The sequence below is a fragment of the Nelumbo nucifera genome, chromosome 8, assembly GCF_055504915.1.
Source record: "Nelumbo nucifera cultivar China Antique chromosome 8, China Antique-T2T, whole genome shotgun sequence".
NCBI classification, from domain to species: domain Eukaryota; kingdom Viridiplantae; phylum Streptophyta; class Magnoliopsida; order Proteales; family Nelumbonaceae; genus Nelumbo; species Nelumbo nucifera.
Window position 1 is genome coordinate 56909014 of NC_142656.1, and position 20882 is coordinate 56929895.

The following is a 20882-nucleotide window of genomic DNA, read 5'->3' on the forward strand; positions in this document are numbered from 1 at the left end:
TTTATTGTCACAATACAGCCTGAGAGGACCTTCAGCCTTAATGCCAAGTTCATTAAGAAGAGTTCTGAGCCATAAGAGTTCAGCAACCCCGTGGGCCATAGCTCGATATTTTGCTTCTGCACTTGATCTAACCACTACATTCTGCTTCTTACTGCGCCATGTGACCAGGTTTCCTCCCACAAATGTACAGTAACCCGAGGTTGACTTCCTATCTCCAACAGACCCAGCCCAATCTGCATCAGTGTAGGCTTCAATTTCAATTCTATTGTTTTTCCTGAAGAGAATTCCCTTCCCCTGGGCAAGTCTTCAAGTACCTGAGAATCCTTTCAACTACTTTCATATGAGGAATCTTTGGAGAGTGCATAAATTGACTGACAACATGCACAGCATAAGCAATATCTGGCCGAGTGAGGGATAAGTATATCAGCTTCCCTACCAATTTTTGGTATCTCTCTTTATCACAGTAGTCCTCCCCTACTGATTCCTGCAGGCCATGGTTTTGTTCCATTGGAGTATCTGCTGGCCTGCACCCCATCATGCTTGTTTCCTCTAGGAGGTCAAGAACATACTTCCGCTGACATATGTAGATTCCCTCTCTTGACCTAGCAACTTCAATCCCAAGAAAATATCTCAAATGACTCAAGTCTTTGATCTCAAATTCAGAAGCTAGAAACTCCTTCAGTCTTTTTATCTCTTCCAAGTCATTCCCGGTAATTACCATATCATCCATATAAACAATGAGTGCAGTAAGTTTGCTATTCTGTCTCCTTATGAACAAGGTATGGTCTGCACCACTCTGAGTGTACCCCACTTTCTTCATGGCCCCACAGAGCCTCTCAAACCATGCACGGGGAGATTGCTTCAACCCATATAATGCTTTCCTCAATTTGCACACCTTTCTACTAAAGTCATAGCCTGGTGGAGGTTCCATAAATACCTCTTCATGAAGGTCACCATTTAAGAAGGCATTCTTCACATCCAGTTGATGAAGTTCCCATGAAAAATTTGCTGCTAGTGACAATAGAACCCGAATTGTGTTGAGCTTTGCTACCGGGGCAAAGGTTTCTTTGTAGTCAATCCCTTCTTTCTGAATAAACCCCTTTGCCACAAGTCTGGCCTTGTACCTTTCAATGGACCCGTCCTCCCTATGCTTTACAGTAAACACCCACTTGCACCCAACAGTGGTCTTCCCCTCTAGCAGATCCACTAATTCCCAAGTTCTTGCTTTCATTAGGGCTTTCATCTCTTCATTCATAGCTTCTTTCCACCTTGGATCAGACACAGCCTCTGAATACCTAGAAGGAACACGCACAGAGGAAAGAGCAGACACAAAGGAGTGATAGGCAGGAGATAAATGTGAGTAAGAAACAAAATCAGCAATGGGGTGCTGGGTGGTGCAAGAGCGGATAGGCTTACGGAGAGCAATAGGAAGATCCAAATCAGAAGTATGAGAGTTGAAATTACCTTGGATTGTAGAGACAGATTGATCCGAGTCCAACTGGTTGCTGTCATGAGGTTGAGGACCCCTTTTTCTTCTGTTGTATGTAAGTATCTCTTTTTGTTGCCTACTGGAGCCTTCAAGAACATCAGCAGCATCAGGAGAGGTAACCGGCACAGTGGGAGCCTCACTGGGTTGACCCGGAATGTTACAACAAGGAGTAGGAGGAGAGGATGGAAGACCCGAGGCAGATAGGGGAACAAAAAAGGAGGGAGAATGAGAATCCTCTTCCATCCCACTAGTCTCCCCCTGAAGAGGATTCTAAGAAGACTGAAAATAGGGTTGAGACTCAAAGAACACCACATCTCTGGTGACATACTTTCTCTTGGAGACAGGGTCATAACACTTGTAACCCTTTTGTGTAGGAGAGTACCCCAAGAATATTTCCTTTGTAGCCTTAGGATCCAGCTTAGTCTTCTTTGGATCCTTCACATGTATGAAACATATACAGCCAAAGACCCGAGGAGGAAGGGGAAAGTCTGGAAGAGTGGGGCACAAAACAGAGAAAGGGGTTTTCATACCCAACACCTTAGATGGCATCCAGTTTATCAGATATGATGCAGAAAGTACAGCTTGAGACCAGTATTGCTTGGGGACTTTGTGTTGGAATAGTAAGGCTCGAGCTGTCTCCAATAGATGTCTATTCTTGCGCTCAGCAACCCCATTCTGCTAAGGAGTATAAGCACAGGATGACTGATGTAGTATGCCAGCATCTTCCAGGAATAAGTTCAAGGATTTTTCAAAATATTCAGCAGCATTGTCTGACCTGAATTGCTTAATCTTCTTATTAAACTATGTTTCAATCATCTTGCAAAATGCCATGGTTATCCGTGGTACTTCATCCCGTCCTTTTAACAGGTAGATCCATGTACAACGAGAGTAGTGGTCAATAAAACTGATAAAGTACCGGAAGCCATCAAAGGAAACAATGGGTGAAGGGCCCCAGACATCAGAATGAACCAAATCAAAAGGAGCACAAATTTCATTGCTGGAAATTGGATACACAGTTCTACATTGTTTTGACATTTGACATACTTCACAGGTTAGACTCTGACTTGGAATGCCCTTAAACAATTCGGGAAACAACATTTCTAATGAGGAGAAAGACACATGACCTAGCCTAGCATGCCAAAGATGCAGCTTAGCTATTGACTCCACACTTTCCGGATTACTAGCAGCAAATGCTTGTAAGGCTGAGCCGATGTCTGCATCAAGGTAGTAGAGGCCTCCATACTCATGACCGCACCCAATCGTTCTCCTTGTCAATCTGTCCTGGAAGACACAATGAGTAGAAAAAAAGGTTATACTACAGTTCAAATTTTTGGTAAGTTTTGAAACAGACAAGAGATTTGAGGTAAGACTGGGAACATGTAAAACTGATTTAAGAGAGAGGTCCTTGCTTAGGTCAACAATTCCCTTTCTAGAGATAGTGGAGAAAGACCCGTCAGCAACTCTCATCTTATCCTGACCAGACAACAAATGATATGAAGAGAATAGGGAAGACATATGTGTCATATGGTCAGTAGCACCGGAATCAATAACCCAAGAAGTAGAGTCAATAGAGCCAGTGGCACTGAAGGCAGAGGCTGTACCTGATCTAGCAAGAGATGTAGAAGCAAAAGAATTATTTCTTAGACGGGCTAATGCCCTACTAAGGATCTCAACCTCACTAGCAGTGAAGCCCAATGTACCAGTTCCAAAGGAATCAGCAACCTGTCCCATAGGAGAAGAAGACACTGTTGGTGTATTTTGTGAGTTGTCATCATTGTTGCTGGCGACAAAATTCCCACTTGCCGCAAGCCTGTTATCTCTAGAAGAAACATCTCTGGGTATTGAAGACATCTTGACTGCAGCCACTGTGTAGGTGACACTGATTAAGACTAGCCGAAGCAGTTCTGAAGGTTCTGAACCAGTTCTGGAGCAGATCTGATTAGCTGAAATGATCACTGCAGGTTCTGACAGCACTCCACACAGTTTCAGACTTGCCGAGACTGTCACAGTTCTGAAACAGTTCAGTTACAACAGCAAGCAAGGAGTTCTGGGCTGGTAACCGACCTGAAGCTAAGGGTTCTCAACTATTGTGCTATGCAGACTCCACTTGAACTTTGAGTACTGCAACTGTAAAGAGAGTGCCCTTCCTTGCGGCCAATACTAGGACTGCTGACATCAGTCCTCAACTAGGGTTCACAGTGCTGAACAATCTGGAGCTGGCAGCTCCCTAGGTAATCTCACAGCAGTGGTGAGGGGTTTCGGACTGATAACCACCCTGAACTTGGAGCTGTTTGCCACATTGCTATGATGGTAGAAGTGTTCACAGTGCTGGTAGAACACTAGATAGACTTCACTTGGGCTGAACCAAAAACTGCAACAGTTCGGGTACAGTAGTGAGTGAACAGTTCGAGGCTGCAACAGTAGCAAGTGAACAGTGGGCTCTGTAGAAGAAGCTAAGTCTGTGCGAGTCTTGCTGGAGCACCGAAGCTGCAACTGTAGAAGTATCTAAGCCCCTTTCGGCTAGTGCTAGGACTGCTGAAATCAGTCCTCAACTAGGTCTGTCCTACACAGACCTCCCTTAGTAGCCAAATAGCTACTATTTGCTGGAAATAACCTAGTAGGACATCTACTTCTGGGTCTTACTTCCCTTGAGTCCTACAACCAAGAGAAACCCTAGGTTCGAACTTGCTTTACTCTCTTACACCCCTAGGTCTTCACTACAGCAACCCAGAAAAGGAAGAGAGAAGATGAAAAGACAGCAAGAGAAGAGAGTGTGTGCCGGCTGAAACCAGGAAGAAGCTAATGCTCTGATACCATGAAAGCTAAATTACTGTAGCCAAAGTAGCAGAAAAGAGAAGAAGAAGAAGAAGAAGAAGAAGAAGAGATGCTGGAATGTCGAACTGCACTGCTCAGTCGACAGTACTATTATTTATATTATGGTGTAGTACAATGATACAGGAAGTTACTAGAATGCCCCTGATTAGTGATGGGACACCCAGACAACTTAAAATATTAAACAGGATTAGGCCCATTAACAAAGGCCCAGTACAGGACAATTTAAACTTAAGTATAGGCTAATAAGAACTCTTATCAGCCGAATACTCATACATACAAAGACTTCAATCCAACACTTGGTACAAAGGCAGCTTGTAGAATTAGGAAAGAAAGATGTAACATCACATAAACTATTTAAAATAATGCAGCTGAGAAAGAAATAAAGAATTTTAAGTTTGACATGCTTTAATATGTTTTGTATGCTATTTTTTATTTTATTTTTTGCATTTTTCACTTTGAATATGTTTTATATGTTATGTTTGTGTTTTTAAACTTGAGCTAATAGGCTCTTTTAAAGCATTTAGTTTAAAATTAAAGTTTGACTTTTTATTCTTAGTAATTTCTTAATCTATTTTGAATTTTTTTTATTTTTATTTCATTCTTTGCAATTTTTTGGTTTTTTTTTAATTTTGTGCCTTGCTTCAAAAAGGTGTGTCTTGCCTTGCGCCTTGGGCACAAAATGACCTCTGCACTTCTTTTGCACCTTGCGTAGCATAGCTTGTTTGTGGACAGCAAGAGAATCCCTCTTGCATAGCATAGCTTGTTTCAAACCATTTGATTGAAGAGCTTCATGAATAGAGGATAATAACAAGGAAATAATGTGATGAAAAACAAGAGATAAATGATCATAACAAAGAAAACTAGAAAGTGGATGGGCAGTACAACTACATTTACCTTTTCGAAGAGCAAGCAATATGAAGACCAAGATTAGGTGGGGAAGGTGGATCATCCGATGGAGAATTAGATGGAAGAGGAGCTGGAGTATTGTGTTGTGTATACACTCATTCAATTGGTGGATTCTCTGTAGGCAGAGTGCTAAAAATAAGAACAGTAGAGGCAGAAATAGGAACAGACACCATAGAATCATTAGTAGAAACTAGAAACAACATCAAGAACAAAGTAGGGCATAGTTTCAAAGAAAGTAATATTGGAACAGACAAAGGGCTTTCTTAAAGTAGGATTCTAACACTTATTTCTCTTCTGGGTACAAGGATAGCCAAGAAAAATACATTTTACATACTTGACATCCAACTTATACCTAGACCAAGGAGTTGAACAAAATAGACACAACCAAAGATATGTGGAATCAAAGGAAAAAGATATTGAGAAAATGAGAAGGAACAAAACAGAGAGAGAATCATTATGCAGAACAGATGATGTCATTCTATTAATTAAAAAACATGCAGTAAGGACTACATGCAAAAGATGAGAACTTCAATGAAGAATTCTTCCAAGTAAAATTGCAATCTTAAACCCTAAGATCCACACATCTGCAGAACCTAGGAACCAAAAACACCTGACCACAATGGAGAGAACTACCCCTCCTACTAGCATCAATCAGGTCTGTCATCTCTTCTGGAGTAATCTGACCTGCTCTGGTACCATGTGAATAGTATCAACCTGTAGGAAAGAAAGAAAAAGAGAGAAGAAAAAAGACAATCCCCTCCCCCTAGTGGCTAGATCTTTTATGTATACTATATAAAGCGGATATTTTCCTTGGTTCCCATAGACTATAAAAGAAGTTAAAGCACATATTACTAGCATCATATTGTATAAGAATTTCCATTTTTACTCTTTCATCTTTACTTCCATTCCACGCATGTTCTTACACTAGTAGTTACTAGAATGAATACACAAAGACCAATCTGCACCTAATTAGTATGGGACAGATGCATTAGTGTGGGGACAACCTGTAGCATTACTAATAAGACATGTTAAATAAAAACATACTAATGTGCCTGTTTACATGTTTCTCAACACTGATGATTTATTAAAGTAATGCCAGCAACACGGGTCCCATCCCAAAGGTCTGGTGGGATGGATTCATTACACTTTTTCTGCTCACTCATTCTGTGCTCGCCATAGATAGATAAGGGGGTTGAATCTTGTCTCATTCTCTCCTCCCCGGTGCTATTACCCTTCCAGGTTGAGTTGGGAAGTGAAATGGCACCAGTGTCCTCAAAATCCCAATATAGGACCATTCTTCCCTCTTCCCCTTGCATTTGCTGAACATGTGATGGGATTTTCTTTTTTCATTGTTACTGGTCCTAAGAATTATCACTTCAATCTGGTTGCTTCTGAGTATGCATTTTCTTGGTGCTTTAAAGCAGTCACTCTTAATAGTATATGCTTTATTTAATTATTGGGTTTGATTCATTGATAAGCTCAGTCTCTGACTTCAATACAGTTGTTCATATTATTTTTTATGCCTTTGAACTTAGGCCCGGCATAACAAAGCAATCCCAAGGGATACTTGGTCTCAACTACTGGAGTTTGCAAGGGTAAGGATTCATAAACATGTACCATGAGTACCATGCCCATGCTGAGTATTACAGCTGATATTTAATAACTTCATGTGTTGCTTGCGTGTTGCACAAATGTGTTATTGCGCATTTGGTATACTCATCAGCATAAGATCCTAGGTTTGTTTTTGCTGTGTGCATTCTCAAGCAGAAATTGATGCATCCTATCTGAGAGAGAAATGCTTTGTTGCCATAATTGGTAATACACATTTAAAATTGCAGATTTCAGTAAACTCTGGAAAGTTCTCACTTTCTCCATATGCACTCTTGTTTTCTGTGTGCTCTTCTACTTTCAATGTTTTAGCCCAATTTTCTTCTGTAACTTTTTCTTGCTATTTTATTTCATATATAAGGTGAATTATACGAGTGTTCAAATTTGGATAATAAACCAAAAACCAAACTGAATAAGCTACTTTCAGTTTTGTTTGTCCGAGGAAGATGGTCAAACCTAATAGTTGGTTAGGTTCGGTTGGGGAAGATGGTCAAACCAAATAGTCGGTTAGGTCCTTGATTCTAACCAACATTCAGATTCTGTTCAGTAACGTTCAAGTGGAACAATTTTTGGTGCTCGGGGAGCAAAGTAAAATATGGCTTATAGAAAAATGAGTTGACTGGCTGCTTAGCTCATTTGTTGTTGGTACCCCCCCCCCCTTCAAAACCAGAAGAATAGAAGGGGAAGAAGAGGAGGGCCCTAGATATCACATTTTGTCATTTCTAACTAGGAATTGTTTTGAACAGCTGAGAGTATTGTAAAATCTTGAAAACTTGGAGCGTAGATATGACTGTAAGAAGGGCGGATGTCTTTTGTATTTGCCTGGAGGATGCTGAGTGCAAACACATCACTGATGTTTGTCTTGGTTCATGCAGACGGTGGATTCCACTCTATCGAACTATGATGCAGAAGGTGCTTGGCCCTACCTCATCGATGAATTTGTTGAATATTTAATTGAGAATGGTATTGTCCAGAAAAGCAGCTGAGAGGAGGGAACTGAAGATGGACTGTTGGAGTTGGTGTATGCTAGTTTTGGGTTTTCTGTCTTTCGCTTTCTATGGTGTGATTTGAGTTGTGCTGCGGCAAAGGTCTATGAAAATTGAAAACCCTGATGAGGGCCTCTTAGCTGCTTATATTCTCCTTGTACCAAAAAAAATTGTAAAGGAAGGAGAGAAAAAAATACTGAAAAACATAAGCCCCTTTCTTTCAGCCAATTGATTCACTATTGTAGTCAATATGATTGTTAGTAAATATTATATATTGCTTCTTATTTCAATAAGTGACAGAATATGAACCTACTGGTGCGGTAACAGAGCTTCAGTGAGGGGTTAAGATTTGAAAATAAAGATGAAATTTTGATAACCGAATCGGATTTTGGAAAACCATGATTCTGTGTTATTTGTAATATCTAGTATGTAGTAATATTTGTCAATAGTATTCATGCCTTCATGGCTCGACCAAAGCCATGGTTTAAAGTAATGATATATGTCAAGTCTGTACCAGCCAAATACACTTTCTATTCCATCTGTGGTCCGATATGTTGATAGCATCTTTTTTGACTTCTCTAAATCAAAATTCAAAGTTCTCACTCTCTCCTCTTATGAACTGGCCATTATCTTTCTCTCCTAATTCATGTCATTAATTTTCACTAATCATGCCATTTGACTCTCCTATATTAACTCTTATTTTCTCATTAACTTCTCATACATACTCTCTCTTTAACTGGCCATTAAATCTACAAACAAGGTGCCAGGCCTCGATTATTTGTCATAATTATGTGAGTTTTAAATTTGGGTAAAAGCCCCTAAGTTTTTTTTCTTAAATACTGAAACATCCCTCATTTTTTCAGTTCACATCTGCGCCCTACAAGGGGGTGCCCCCACAATGCCCCATAGAACATTCTGATTTTGTATTGGGAACATCTCCCGATGATGTCTTATCATCTCCCGTATTATCATCGAGAGATGTTTCCAATACAAGGTTGGGATGTGCTGTGGGGCATTGTGGGACACCCCCTTGTGGGGTGCATATGTAAACTCTCATTTTTTAAATTGGTCATAAACCTCCCGTGTCAGATCTATAAACTATTATCTTTAACGGAGAAAGAAAAATGATCAATATGTCCCTATGTTAAATTTGGGATTAGATGGGTCTTAATTAACCTCTAGAATAGTGAAAACTTGACCACCATTCATATTAATTACCACTGGTTTCTCTAGTGGAAAGATAGATGGGTCCATACAATTCTTTTTTATCTATGGAGAACTTGTTGCAGTTCGATATTCACTATTTTACATGGGCATCAAAGTGTCTTTGGATTAATGTATTTTACAAATACTTATAATATTTTAATCCCTAGTTCAGCCAGGGGTTATTGAACTCAATAAATAAATTATGTTAAATAAATAAATGTGTAAATCTCAGTATACATTTTCTGAAGTTTTTCAAAAATATTCCTCTTAAATTACCCACCAATCAATGTTCCAAAACCAGATCGGAGTGTATTCCTGAACTAGGAAAAATGAAATGACCGATACATTGGGTCGACAATTAGCAAATTGAAATGGCCGATATACTGGATCAACAATTAGCAAACGATTTGATGGTATAACCGTAACCAACTTGGTTTTCCTCTCCGACATTTGTTGAGTATTATTACAACAAACATCACCCCAAATTGCAAGCTGCAAATATTTTTGAACTGATGGATTATCAAATCATGCTAAGGTAGAATTCGTAGCAGAGCATTTAATGAAACATGGGATTGGTCCTCATCAAAGCCTCCATCGTCCATTTGTTCTAGGTCACCCTCACCAATACGATTACCATAGACAACTCCAGTATTTTCCATCTCAAGGTAGAAGAGCTGCAAGGAAGCCCGTTTTGAGGTAGGAAACATTGAAACGTGCAAGTTGTAGCAGGAAAAGTAACAACATTAGAAACAAGTTCGAGTAGATTTATCAAATATAGATGATGCTTGGTGAATAGGGATTAGGGAAGTTCAGAGTATTGTGGAGGAAGTTGAAGGAAAAGGGGATTTTTTGCCCAGACAAATGAAGGCAAAGGGGGTAATTAAGGCTACGTTTGTTATAGGTGTAACTTCAATTTTATACTGATAGAAAATATGAACCCGTTCAGTGATGGATGGAAGGAAATTGGAAGCAGATGTTTTTGAATATATACACCAATCATATTTGGTTGTCCAGGTGTAAATTTTGATGAAATTTTTTTGTCGGAATGTGGAATACATACACCAATCGATTTCTAAGTGCACTAGCAAAAGTCCTAATTGATGCAACAATCCTAATCCAACGGTTCCCAGGTTATTTGAATTTAGACTACATGGACCCTATCCATGTGGGCCTTGAGCATCTTGAGCTACAGGCTCCTTAGTTCTTGTCCAAATATAGTCCCAATAGGCTTTTGCCTATAGCCTGTGGTATGTAGCTTTAGCCTGCTAGAACCTGTAGCTTGTAATAGACGCATCACTGCTCACCATTTAGCATAGCTTATAGCCTATAGACTCGGGTTCTTTCCTCCACGCTTCTCTTCACAGTTCACTCTACTATAGAGAGAGAGAGAGAGAGTTGTGGAACGAAGATCGGAGAAAATGGTGGAAGTGCAGAAGATGAGACAGGAGGATGTAAAGGCTACCGGGGCAGAGGCGTCTAAGAGGCCGTTCGGGTAGCAAGCAGGAGGCGTGGCTCACCCACGGTGCACTTTACCCTTCTCTCCAACGACCATGGCTGCCTGGGGATTTATTTTAGTGGTTGTCATCACTTACTTCACCTTGTATGTTAAAAAGAAGCCTAAGGCTTTTGCCGTCGATGTGGCCAAGGTCGCCACCAGGAAAGCCGACCTTGCCACCACCCAAGTGAGAGAGAGATCTAAGAGCGGTGTCGACGAGAGAGAAACCACAACGAAGGTGGAGGTTGAGACAAAGCAGACGGAGAAATGGAGAAGAAAGACGTTAGAGAGAGGAATTTTAATTCGATGGTAGAAATGGAAGTTTTACATCGATAATTTTGATGTAATTTTTACATCAATTATCAGTGTAAAAGTATTTCAAAACGGAGTTTTACATGGATTTATGGTGTAAATATACACTTTATACAAACTCTTGCAAAACCTCAAACAAACGCGGCCTAAGGAAAAAGTTGGGTTTTTCATAAAACTTAAATTGTAAATGATGTCATATGCTAAATGATATAGATGGAGAGTTAAGGATGGGAGGTTTTTGTCCGCACATCACTAAACAAGAGATTTAAGTCCAATTTGAAAAATGAGGGGATCTTTCAGTATTTAGAAGAAATCTTGGGGGAGGATTAAGTCTTTACCCTTTAAATTTTAACTTATATCTAGTATTCCAAGTGCATGTTTACCAGCATTTTTTATTATCATAACCTTAAGAAAAAATAATTGATTATTAAAATTTATATATGCCACCAGGGTTTCAGATGTGTCATGGAGTTTTATATTTTGCATAAACTTGTAAGTATAAGTTGTTATTTTTATATACCTTATGTATAGTCATCTAGGAGACTATGGAACAATGAAATAGGATTTATGTAACTGAACCCATATTATTGGGACAAAGCTTAGATGATGATGAGGTTATATGTAACTGAACCCATATAATTAAACTGAGATTCTAATGATTTTTCTGTTCATGCCCAATGAGGTTACTTTTCAACTTGTTCATATCAGGTTCGAATCTGACCACTCAGTGGCAAAATGCAAGTTTGAAATAGTCATAATGGCCCTTATGTCAATTTCTAGGTTCAAGAAGGGTTAACTTGGGGTTTTTAGGTTTTTTTTCTGTTACTTGCCTCGTCCTAATTGGTTTAATGGGCTAGGGGATTATGTGAAGAGTTGGCATCAGCCCTTACTCTTTTGAGGTCTTAGGTTGGGACAAATGAAGGGGCGATTTAATTTGGTGCATCAAAATAGAATTTTTTTATTTAATGGTCAAAACAGGTGAATTAGGTCAAGAAAATTGACGTAATAGAGTTTTTTGGGTCTTTGACCATGGTGGTGAAGTCCGATTGGTTAAATAAGGCCTAGATGATGAAAACGCATGACTGATAAGCTTTAATTGATGAGATTTGCAAAAACGAAATCTTAGCTTGATAGTAAGCCAAATGAGAGAATTTTGGGATAAAATTTGGTGGGTATGAATTTTTAAACATCCTGAATCTAATGCAAAATTCGGATATTTGATCATAGGTGCAGATTGAACGATTTGATTCAGATCAAGGTTTTAATTTATGACTTTTTAATTAATAAGAAAGCTTGAAATGGAATCTTGCTTATTTAACGGTCAAATTGAGGAGCTTGGTCATGAAACCTTATGTACTGGGTGGTTTTTGAACATAGTGGTGAGGTCTGATTAGTCAAATAAGGTTAGAATGATGGAGATCTATGCCTGATATGCTCTGATCAATGAGACTGGTTGAAACAAAATATTTACTTACTAGAGGGTCAAACAAGGAAATTTTCAAATGAAATTTGGCAAGTAGGAATTTTTAAACGACCTGAATTTGATGAAAAAGTTGGGTCTTTGATTAAATGCATGGATTGAAATATTTGATTCAGATTAAGGTTTTGGATTATGGTTCGTTAACTAATGAGAAAGCTCAAAATGTAATCTTGCTTGTTTTGGATGAAATTGGAGGAATTTAAGGCTAAAATTAATAGGTGGGTTATTTTGAGGATTTTGGACTTAATGAGAGTTGATTCGTTGCTTGGAATACAACTTCTTGTGTGATTTAATCATAAATATCAAATTGAAATCTTTGTCAATCAAACGGTTAAACAAGGGAATTTTGAATTAAAATTTGGCGTATGGGCAAGGGTTGAGGTGAGGAGTTGAGTGGATGATTCAAACCTAAGAAAGAATTTGTTGATCTTGGTTTTCTAGTTCTATTCATCTAAGTCCATCAAAATGGGACATTTGTTGTAGATTTGAGGTGAGTTGATTATATCCTAGCTTGTATCTTGAGGCAATGGAGGTGTTGGGTTTGATTTTGTGGAGTTAAGGTTTTAACACTACATGAATTGGGACCATTAGAGAAGAGATTGAAATGATGAAGGGTGGGTTTTTGAAGTTTGGTTATGAAATTCATCACGTAATTGTGGGGTTTACACGCAAGAGGGGATTTTGGGTTTTGATAGGTCTCAAGTTAGTCTAGTTATGTTTTCAATTTTTGGGGTCTCAAAAGAGGGTAGGTAGAGTGAAGGAACCAAGCAAAAATTGGGTGCTGACAACATGTGTTTCTATTGAAATTTAATAAATTGATAATTAAGAATAAGAGTGCTTTTAAAAACCATAATAGTTGCTTCAAATGTTAATTGATGTTGAATACATCTTCTATGCTCTACTAGCACTAAACACGTACTCTTGGCATAGTTTCTTGACTTTATGCATACAAGACTTCAAAATCTACTATATAAATAGGAAGAGGACCATGTGGATAAATTCCTAACCATGAAAATCTTAGTAAATGATACATTTTCTCTGGCCTCCATAATTTTAACAGAGAGCTACAAAATGACAAATAATAATAATAATAATAATAATAATAAAAAAAAGAAGAAGAAGAAGAATACGGCAAAACAAAGAATATGGATCACTAATACACATGTTCACATGCTAGGCTTCCAGCAGCCCATGAATATTTCACATTGCTTCATGTAAATTTTTGCAAAAGCCTAATCGGAGCTTGGCCCATGAACAGGTCTAATCGCTAGGGGGTTTGTTAGTAAAAGAGAATGAATTAATAAATAAATAAATATTTTAGCAAAATGCCTTTAACAATAAAATACTAGTTTGGCTTGTTTTAACATTTTATTATATATGGTTGGTAAGAAATCGTAAGGGTATTGAAATGCCATGGATCCTTTCAGTCACAAGCTCTCATATCTCTCGTTGCTTGAATGATCAGTTATGTATTATTAGTTGTGATGCTGGCAATATAAACGATAATAGGAGATCACTTGATTTTATAGTTGTTCTAAAAAATCAAGTTTCTTGTGGCTGCAAATGGCTTAATGTACCTTTTTTGTTGGATGTATGGAGACAGAGCTTTGGGGTATGTTACTAGCTCTCTATTTTGCTAAAGATGCAGGATGGAGAAATGTTATGATTCAATTAGAGTCCTTGTTTTCTGTGTCGTATCTTAATGGTGATGAATTATATGTTTTCTTCTATTTGAGCTTATTAGCTCATATTAGAAGTTGCGGTTTTTTTATAAAGTGGCTTTTGTATATATTCATAGATCTTCTAACGTTGTGTGGCTCATTGAATAGCGCAAGGGGCAAAAAATTTTGTTGGTATGGATGTATGTTGGGGTAGTCCCCGAGATTTGATGGACACTAGTCACTATTATTTTGCTACATCATGAAATTCAAACTATAGTGGTCCATTTGTTGTCAAGAAAGAAGAAAGAATAGGATGAGAAGGGATAGAATGAGAAATGATGGGATGAAAAAAGAAAATTTGTTTTCTCGTATTGGCATTCTGTCCTGTGTTTGTTTATTGTATGGTTTTTAAAATTGGATTGGACCGGAAAAACCGGGAACTGGTCATCTGATTGGTTTCGTTTTTCTCCAAAACCATTTTTTTCTTTAAAATCATTGATTTTGTTCAGCAAATCGCTGAACTGACCGGTTAACCGTTCGAATTGTTTTAACGGTTTTGACCGTTTTTAAATTTTTTTTATTTTTTTGTCAGAATGGACCAACCATTCGGGTCGAACGGTCGGACCAATTGACCCAGTAACCGGGCCCCTGACCGGTTCGGTCGCCGGGTCAATTTTAAAAACCATAGTTTATTAAGACCAATTATCCTATATAATTTACTTTCCAGCATTTGATTGTTGAGAAAATTTTGCGGTACGCTTGATTTCTCTTCTATTTTGACTCCCCTGTATTCCTTGGTTTTTTATTTTTTCCACCAATCATTGTTTTCCTCATCCTCCTTATTCCGGCCACTCCCTTGTTTTTTCATGCCCCATTTGCTGCCTCATCACCAGGCCCTCCATTGGACTGTCAACACTGTTACAACTCCATCTCCAACGTCATTACTCCATTCCTTTGATCCTTTACCGCTCATATCCCTCCCTCAGTTCACATCTCCGACACCGTTACAACTCCTTTCTTACTGGAGTTGTACCATTTCAACTCAACCCCGCGATAGTTTTGAGAAGTTGTGTCTCGTGATTTCTCAATCTCCTACATAAAACAAACAAATGAAATTGGGCATATATTGGGAATACTCCCATTTTCGCATCCCAATCGTTAGGGGTGTAAATGGGTTGAATTTAAATTCGATTAAAAAGTTTGATATCCGAATTCGATTCGATATCTAATGGATATTGAAAATTAATATTCGAATTTGAATTTGATTAAATATTTGAATATTCGATTTGGTTTGAATTCGATTAATTAATTATTTTAGATAATTAATAAATATATAAAATAAATATTTTATTGATATAAAGTATATAGATATATAAATTATTTATATAACTTAATTATTATATATAAATTCTATAAAATATTTTATATATTATATATAAGAATAAATAATCGGTCGAATTCGGATATTTATCGAATCGAATCAGGTCATATCCAAATTCAAACCCGATTAATTATTCGATATGAATAAAATATCATAATTTGACCGATTAGATATTCGAATTATTCGAATTCGATTCGATTATATCGAATATCAAATTTAAAATCGGATTTTCGAATACCATTGACACTCCTACCAATCGTTGAGTAAATAGGTGAACCAAAAGTGAGATCTTAAAATTTGGCCAAAACACAGTAGACGTGTATGTAATTTATGCATAATCATAAGAAAAGCAATGTCTAACAGAATATACTTACATGATTAATCAAAGCAAAAAAAAAAAAGGTATTTTAATAAAAAAAAAAGCAAAAAACATGGGTTGTGTAAGACAGACCAGGCTTACCCATCATGGCCTGCGCTCTATGGTGCTATGCCATGCCACGCATAGCCCATACCCCTGAGTCGGGTTGGGACAGGAGGTTGAGGACTTGAGGCCCATAGGCCAGCTTGGCCTGGTCTGGTATGGGTCGGGGCCCATGCTGACCCCCCACCCCCTCACTATGACATATCATGCCAGAATGCCCACCATAGGTCATGACAAAAGTGAGTGGCACAACAAATTGGACGGCCCACATTACACCTATAAAGGTAATTACACATGTAGTTAAAACAATAGGGTTCTTTCTACTTATAGTATCTCCTCTATTTACAATATCTCCCACATCCGTATGGAGAGAGAAGATGAATAATTAGGGTTTTACAAGACTTAATTTCATAACAACTCAAGGGTAAACCCGACCCATAAAACAAAATCCAATATAGTCCTTAAAGGCTTGGGTATAAAATATTAGCCCTTAACAAATAAACTTAATTAAATTAACTAAATAACTTAGTAACTTATATCATTAAGTTAGGCACTTGGTTAAACTTAATTAACTAGTTGTAATTAATAATACTTAATAGCCTTGGTTGATTAGTAAAAAATGATTAAATTCAATAATAAAATTATTAAGTAATTATTAAATGGATTTAAATTAACAAAGGAGAAAAAGACTAGAAAAAATTTTGATTTAATAATATAAAATGATTAGTTAAATAGTAAAGTATTTAATCATAACAATTTAATAAAATCAATTTAAATTCTTTTAAAAATAAGAAAATTGTATTAATTTTAAAAATAAAATTATAATTTGAAACCGACATCAAAATAATATAAATTTATCTAACAATACATGACCAAAAAATAATATTTGGATTAGACCTAGATTGGCTCTCCCCATTGAAATGTCTTAAATACTTTATTTTTGCTTGTCAAAATTCATGCATTTCAAACAATAATTAATAAAAACAAATTTATCAATAAAAATCAAAATTCATTTAACTTTAATTTAAAAATAATAAAATAGTAGAAATTAATACAAATTTACTAACAAAATTTAATAAATAGTAATAAAAATGAAAATTGATACAAATTTATGAGATAATATATAAATCTAAATACAATGCTTGGGGATAGATCAAAGATTAGCCCAACTATGTGTGGCATATGACTTCTGTCTTAATTTTGCTCAACAAAGCTTGTGCATACAATACAAAGGGAAAAAAGAAACAATTAGTTGTCTCTTCATTTTAGGGCTGTTCATAAGAATGCCCAACCCGACCAAACCGACCAACCTGGACCGACCCAACCCGAGTCGGCCGGGTTTTCATCAGTACCGGTCGGTTTCAGGTTGGGCAAATATATAAACTGATATATCAGATTGATTTCAGTTTTCTTGTGTGAAAACCGAAACCAACCTGACCCGAACCGAACTAGTCTTCTACTAGTTCGGTAGTTCCTAGTTTGAGTAATTTCCTACTTAACTATAACTAGTTTTCTATTAGAACTAGAAGGCCCATTAGGCAATTACAATTAGAATAGGCAATCTATCCTATTTTCTAACTTTCTATAATCTTTTACACCAAATAGGCAACCCATTAGGCAATTACAATTAGAATTCAATTAGGTGTCCTTTTGTACAGGAGTAAAACCGAAACTGACCCAAACCGACCCAACCCGACTAAGTCGGGTCGGTTGGGAAAACCCCAATAAACCGACCCAACCCGACCCGTGAACACCCCTACTTCATTTTTAGAACAACTAATTTGTTTGTCCAATTTAGTATTCTCCTCACTGATTGATTAGGCCCTATTTGGATAGACATTTATAAAGTACCCTCATACTTTTGAAAGTATAAAAGTATGAAAAACACGATGTACCATTTGTATTATGTATTTTATACTTTTTGCTTTCATACTATTAAAAGTATGAAAAACCCCAAAAGCACAAAGTCAAATTTTTATACTTCGTGCTTTTGTTTTCGTGCGAACAAGTGGTCACACGTGACCACCCTTTAATAAAACTCTTGACCCTACCTCTACTTGCCACTGCTAGAATTGGATTACCACCACTAGTCTCAGACCCCAAAACCATCAAAAACTATCACCGAAAGTACAAAACAGATGTGCTTTTGCCAAACAGAAAATGGTACTTTTGCTTTGGAAAGTATACTTTTCAATTGTTTTACCTAAATAGTTTTTTCAAAACAAAAATGCGAAAGTAAAAGTATTTTACATACTTTATACTTTGATATTTTTAAAAGTACAAAAGTAGAAGTCTATCCGAACAGTGCTAGTTGCCCTTCTATAGGCCTCATTAGTGAGTTTTCCTTTGTATTAAAAGAATAAAAAGAAAAGAAAAACTTTGTAATGTATCCAGGGTACAAAATAGATGTGCTTTTTCCAAATAGAAAAGGGTACTTCTGCTTTCGAAAGTACACTTTTCAATTGTTTTACCTAAATAGTTTTTTCAAAACAAAAATACGAAAGTAAAAGTATTTTACATACTTTATACTTTGATATTTTCAAAAGTACAGAAGTAGAAATCTATCCAAGCAGTGCTAGTTGCCCTTCTATAGGCCTTGTTAGTGAGTTTTCCTTTGTATCAAAAAAAAAAGAAAGAAAGAAAGAAAAGAAAAACTTTGTAATGTATCAAGGTTTTTTTTTCTTTTATTTTTGTGCACAATGTATCCAAGCATATCGAACTATATATAGGTGTCAGTTTTTGAACCCATCAAAACACTATTCACTAGGAATTGGGGGAATTTTTACATGACATTTGAACCCCTCCTATTTTACCTATATGTGAAATAGTGGATTGTTATTAACAAAAAAAAAATTAATAATAATAATAATTATTATTATTATTATTATTATAAATAAAATAATGGACTGAAAGACAATAAAAAAAAAGAGTATCACCCTTTGAATCATGGTACAATTAATCAATTATTGGTTAGTCTTAAAATTATCACCCTTCATGAAAATGATACACTAAACATCTATTTATTAATATAATATTTTACTTTTTTCATGAACTTGAGATACAATTCTGCATTGAAAGCAAATTAACATCTCATACTAGACAGAACGGAATGATGAACCAAGTTTCTTCTTGTAGGCCATACTATATATACAGTTGGGACTAGGGACAAGACCTAGATGATAAGTGAAGATATTGCTTATATAATATTCCTCTATCCATGTTCTCTTCAACTACCGGCGCTATCATTTTACTATTAACTCAATAGTCAAATACTACAATTTATTGTATAAGTTTTCGAAAAATATCAAAAGATTGAGGGTCAAAGAAGGCCAACTTTTGATGGATAGTTTCCTCATAATTAGCATAAATGTAATGGTGGATTTGATTCGATCCAAGCCAAATATCGTCTTCGTCTTGGTAGAAAAACATTAGGCTCAAGCTCGGGTTTGAAATTGATTCGAGCCAGAGACATGAGTTTGAATTTGGTTTGACACAAAACTTTATACATTTGAGCTTGGCTTGACTCAACCTTGATAGTAAACCAAGTTTTATATCAAAATAAAAAATTATACATATAAAATTAAAAGATCTATATATAAAAAATTATTTATATATATAGTAAGACAGTCCTTGACTTTCTCTCCTCTCCCTTTCTCACCACTCTCATTAAGCCATGTCACCATTCCCAACCCAACTAACTAAAAATATTCTTAGAATCTCTCTTCTAAGATATCTCATCTAAGTCTTTAAGATTATCATGTTACCCCACTTCCCAATCAATTCCTAAAATCTCTCTCCCCAATCTATATCTGCTCTTTCTCATTTAAAATATTCATATTAATTAATAAATAGTTACACGTGGTTAATATTTAATCCAGCCTATATTCAATGAGTGTTAAATAGTGTTTTTACCAAAAGTTAATAAATACGGATAGTAAATTACTAAAAATTAAATATTCTTATTAGTACAATTAGTAAATTACCAAAAATTAATAAATATTGTTATTAATGAACTCATCGTGTCTTTTTAAAGTATTTTGGGTAAATATTGTTATATTCATGCTAATTAACAACATTTTATAGAAATTGAAAACTCTTTAACTAATTTCTATAAAATTGATAATTATATTTAACAATTATCAAATAGTATAAAATTTTATTTATTGTTATTATAATTAATAACTAAATGCAGACAGGGGAATAAAATATTATAATGTTGGAAACTGAAATTATTAAATAATTTATATTGGAAAATAAAAGATAAATCAGTGTAACTTTGTTAGTACACTACTTAATAAAAATAAATATATAATAGCAATTTAAAATAATTTTCAATAAATCTTCATAATTTTGCAAATGTAACAAAATTTTCACAAATTTTCATAAAACTACATTTCCATAAAATAACATTTTGGAAATTAAAAGATATATTATTGTATTAAAAAAAATTTTGAAAGTTTATTTAAAATGTATTATTTATTAAATAATTATTGAAAATTATTGGAATATTTTAGGAAAATTTATTACATTTGATAGATTTTGGCAAACTATTGAAAAATTATGTAATTTTCATTGTAAATTATTGAAAATAATTAATGACAAATGAGTATGGGAAAGGGAAAACTGTAATTTGAACCAATAATTACACAAATTATTAAGATAAATTATTATAATATTGGAAAAAGGAAATTATTGATTATTTTATATTAGAAAGTATAAGATAAATTAGTGTAATTATATAAGTAAATTATTTAAAAAGAAAATAAATTATTCAATAACAATTTAAAAATAAATTTTAATTTTCAAAATTACACAAATGTAATAAATTTTCCAAAATTTTCATAAAATTACATTTTTTAAAATTTAAAGATAATTTAGTGTACTTTTATAAATTTACCATGTAGTTGATCAATTTTTCCATCAAATTGAATATTGGGTTGACAGGGAGTAGTGTCTTTCCATGAATCTGCCCAACACTAGGGACGGGGTAGGGAAAATTCAAGGATTCCCCATCTCGAATTCTTGATGAAGAGTGGGTGCCTTGCCCAGGTAGGAAAATTTGAGGATTCCCTATCCCTAATGAAGAGTGGGTGCATTGCCCT

At 35.7% G+C, this 20882-nt stretch overlaps 1 protein-coding gene across 3 annotated transcripts in view; it reads left to right on the forward strand.

Moving 5' to 3' along the window:
- Nucleotides 1-8200, forward strand: part of LOC104590290 (uncharacterized) — a 58677-nt gene extending 50477 nt beyond the window's left edge. Inside the window, exons 10-11 of one of the 3 annotated variants that reach the window (XM_088893203.1) lie at nt 6732-6825; nt 7714-8200. In XM_088893203.1, coding sequence (XP_088749329.1) covers nt 6732-6776 — 45 coding nt within the window. In that variant the 3' untranslated portion in view covers nt 6777-6825; nt 7714-8200. The remainder of the gene's footprint in view (nt 1-6731; nt 6826-7713) is intronic. The other 2 variants (XM_010248888.3, XM_010248890.2) reach the window with 2 other exon arrangements.
- The last annotated feature ends 12682 nt before the right edge of the window (nt 8201-20882 follow it).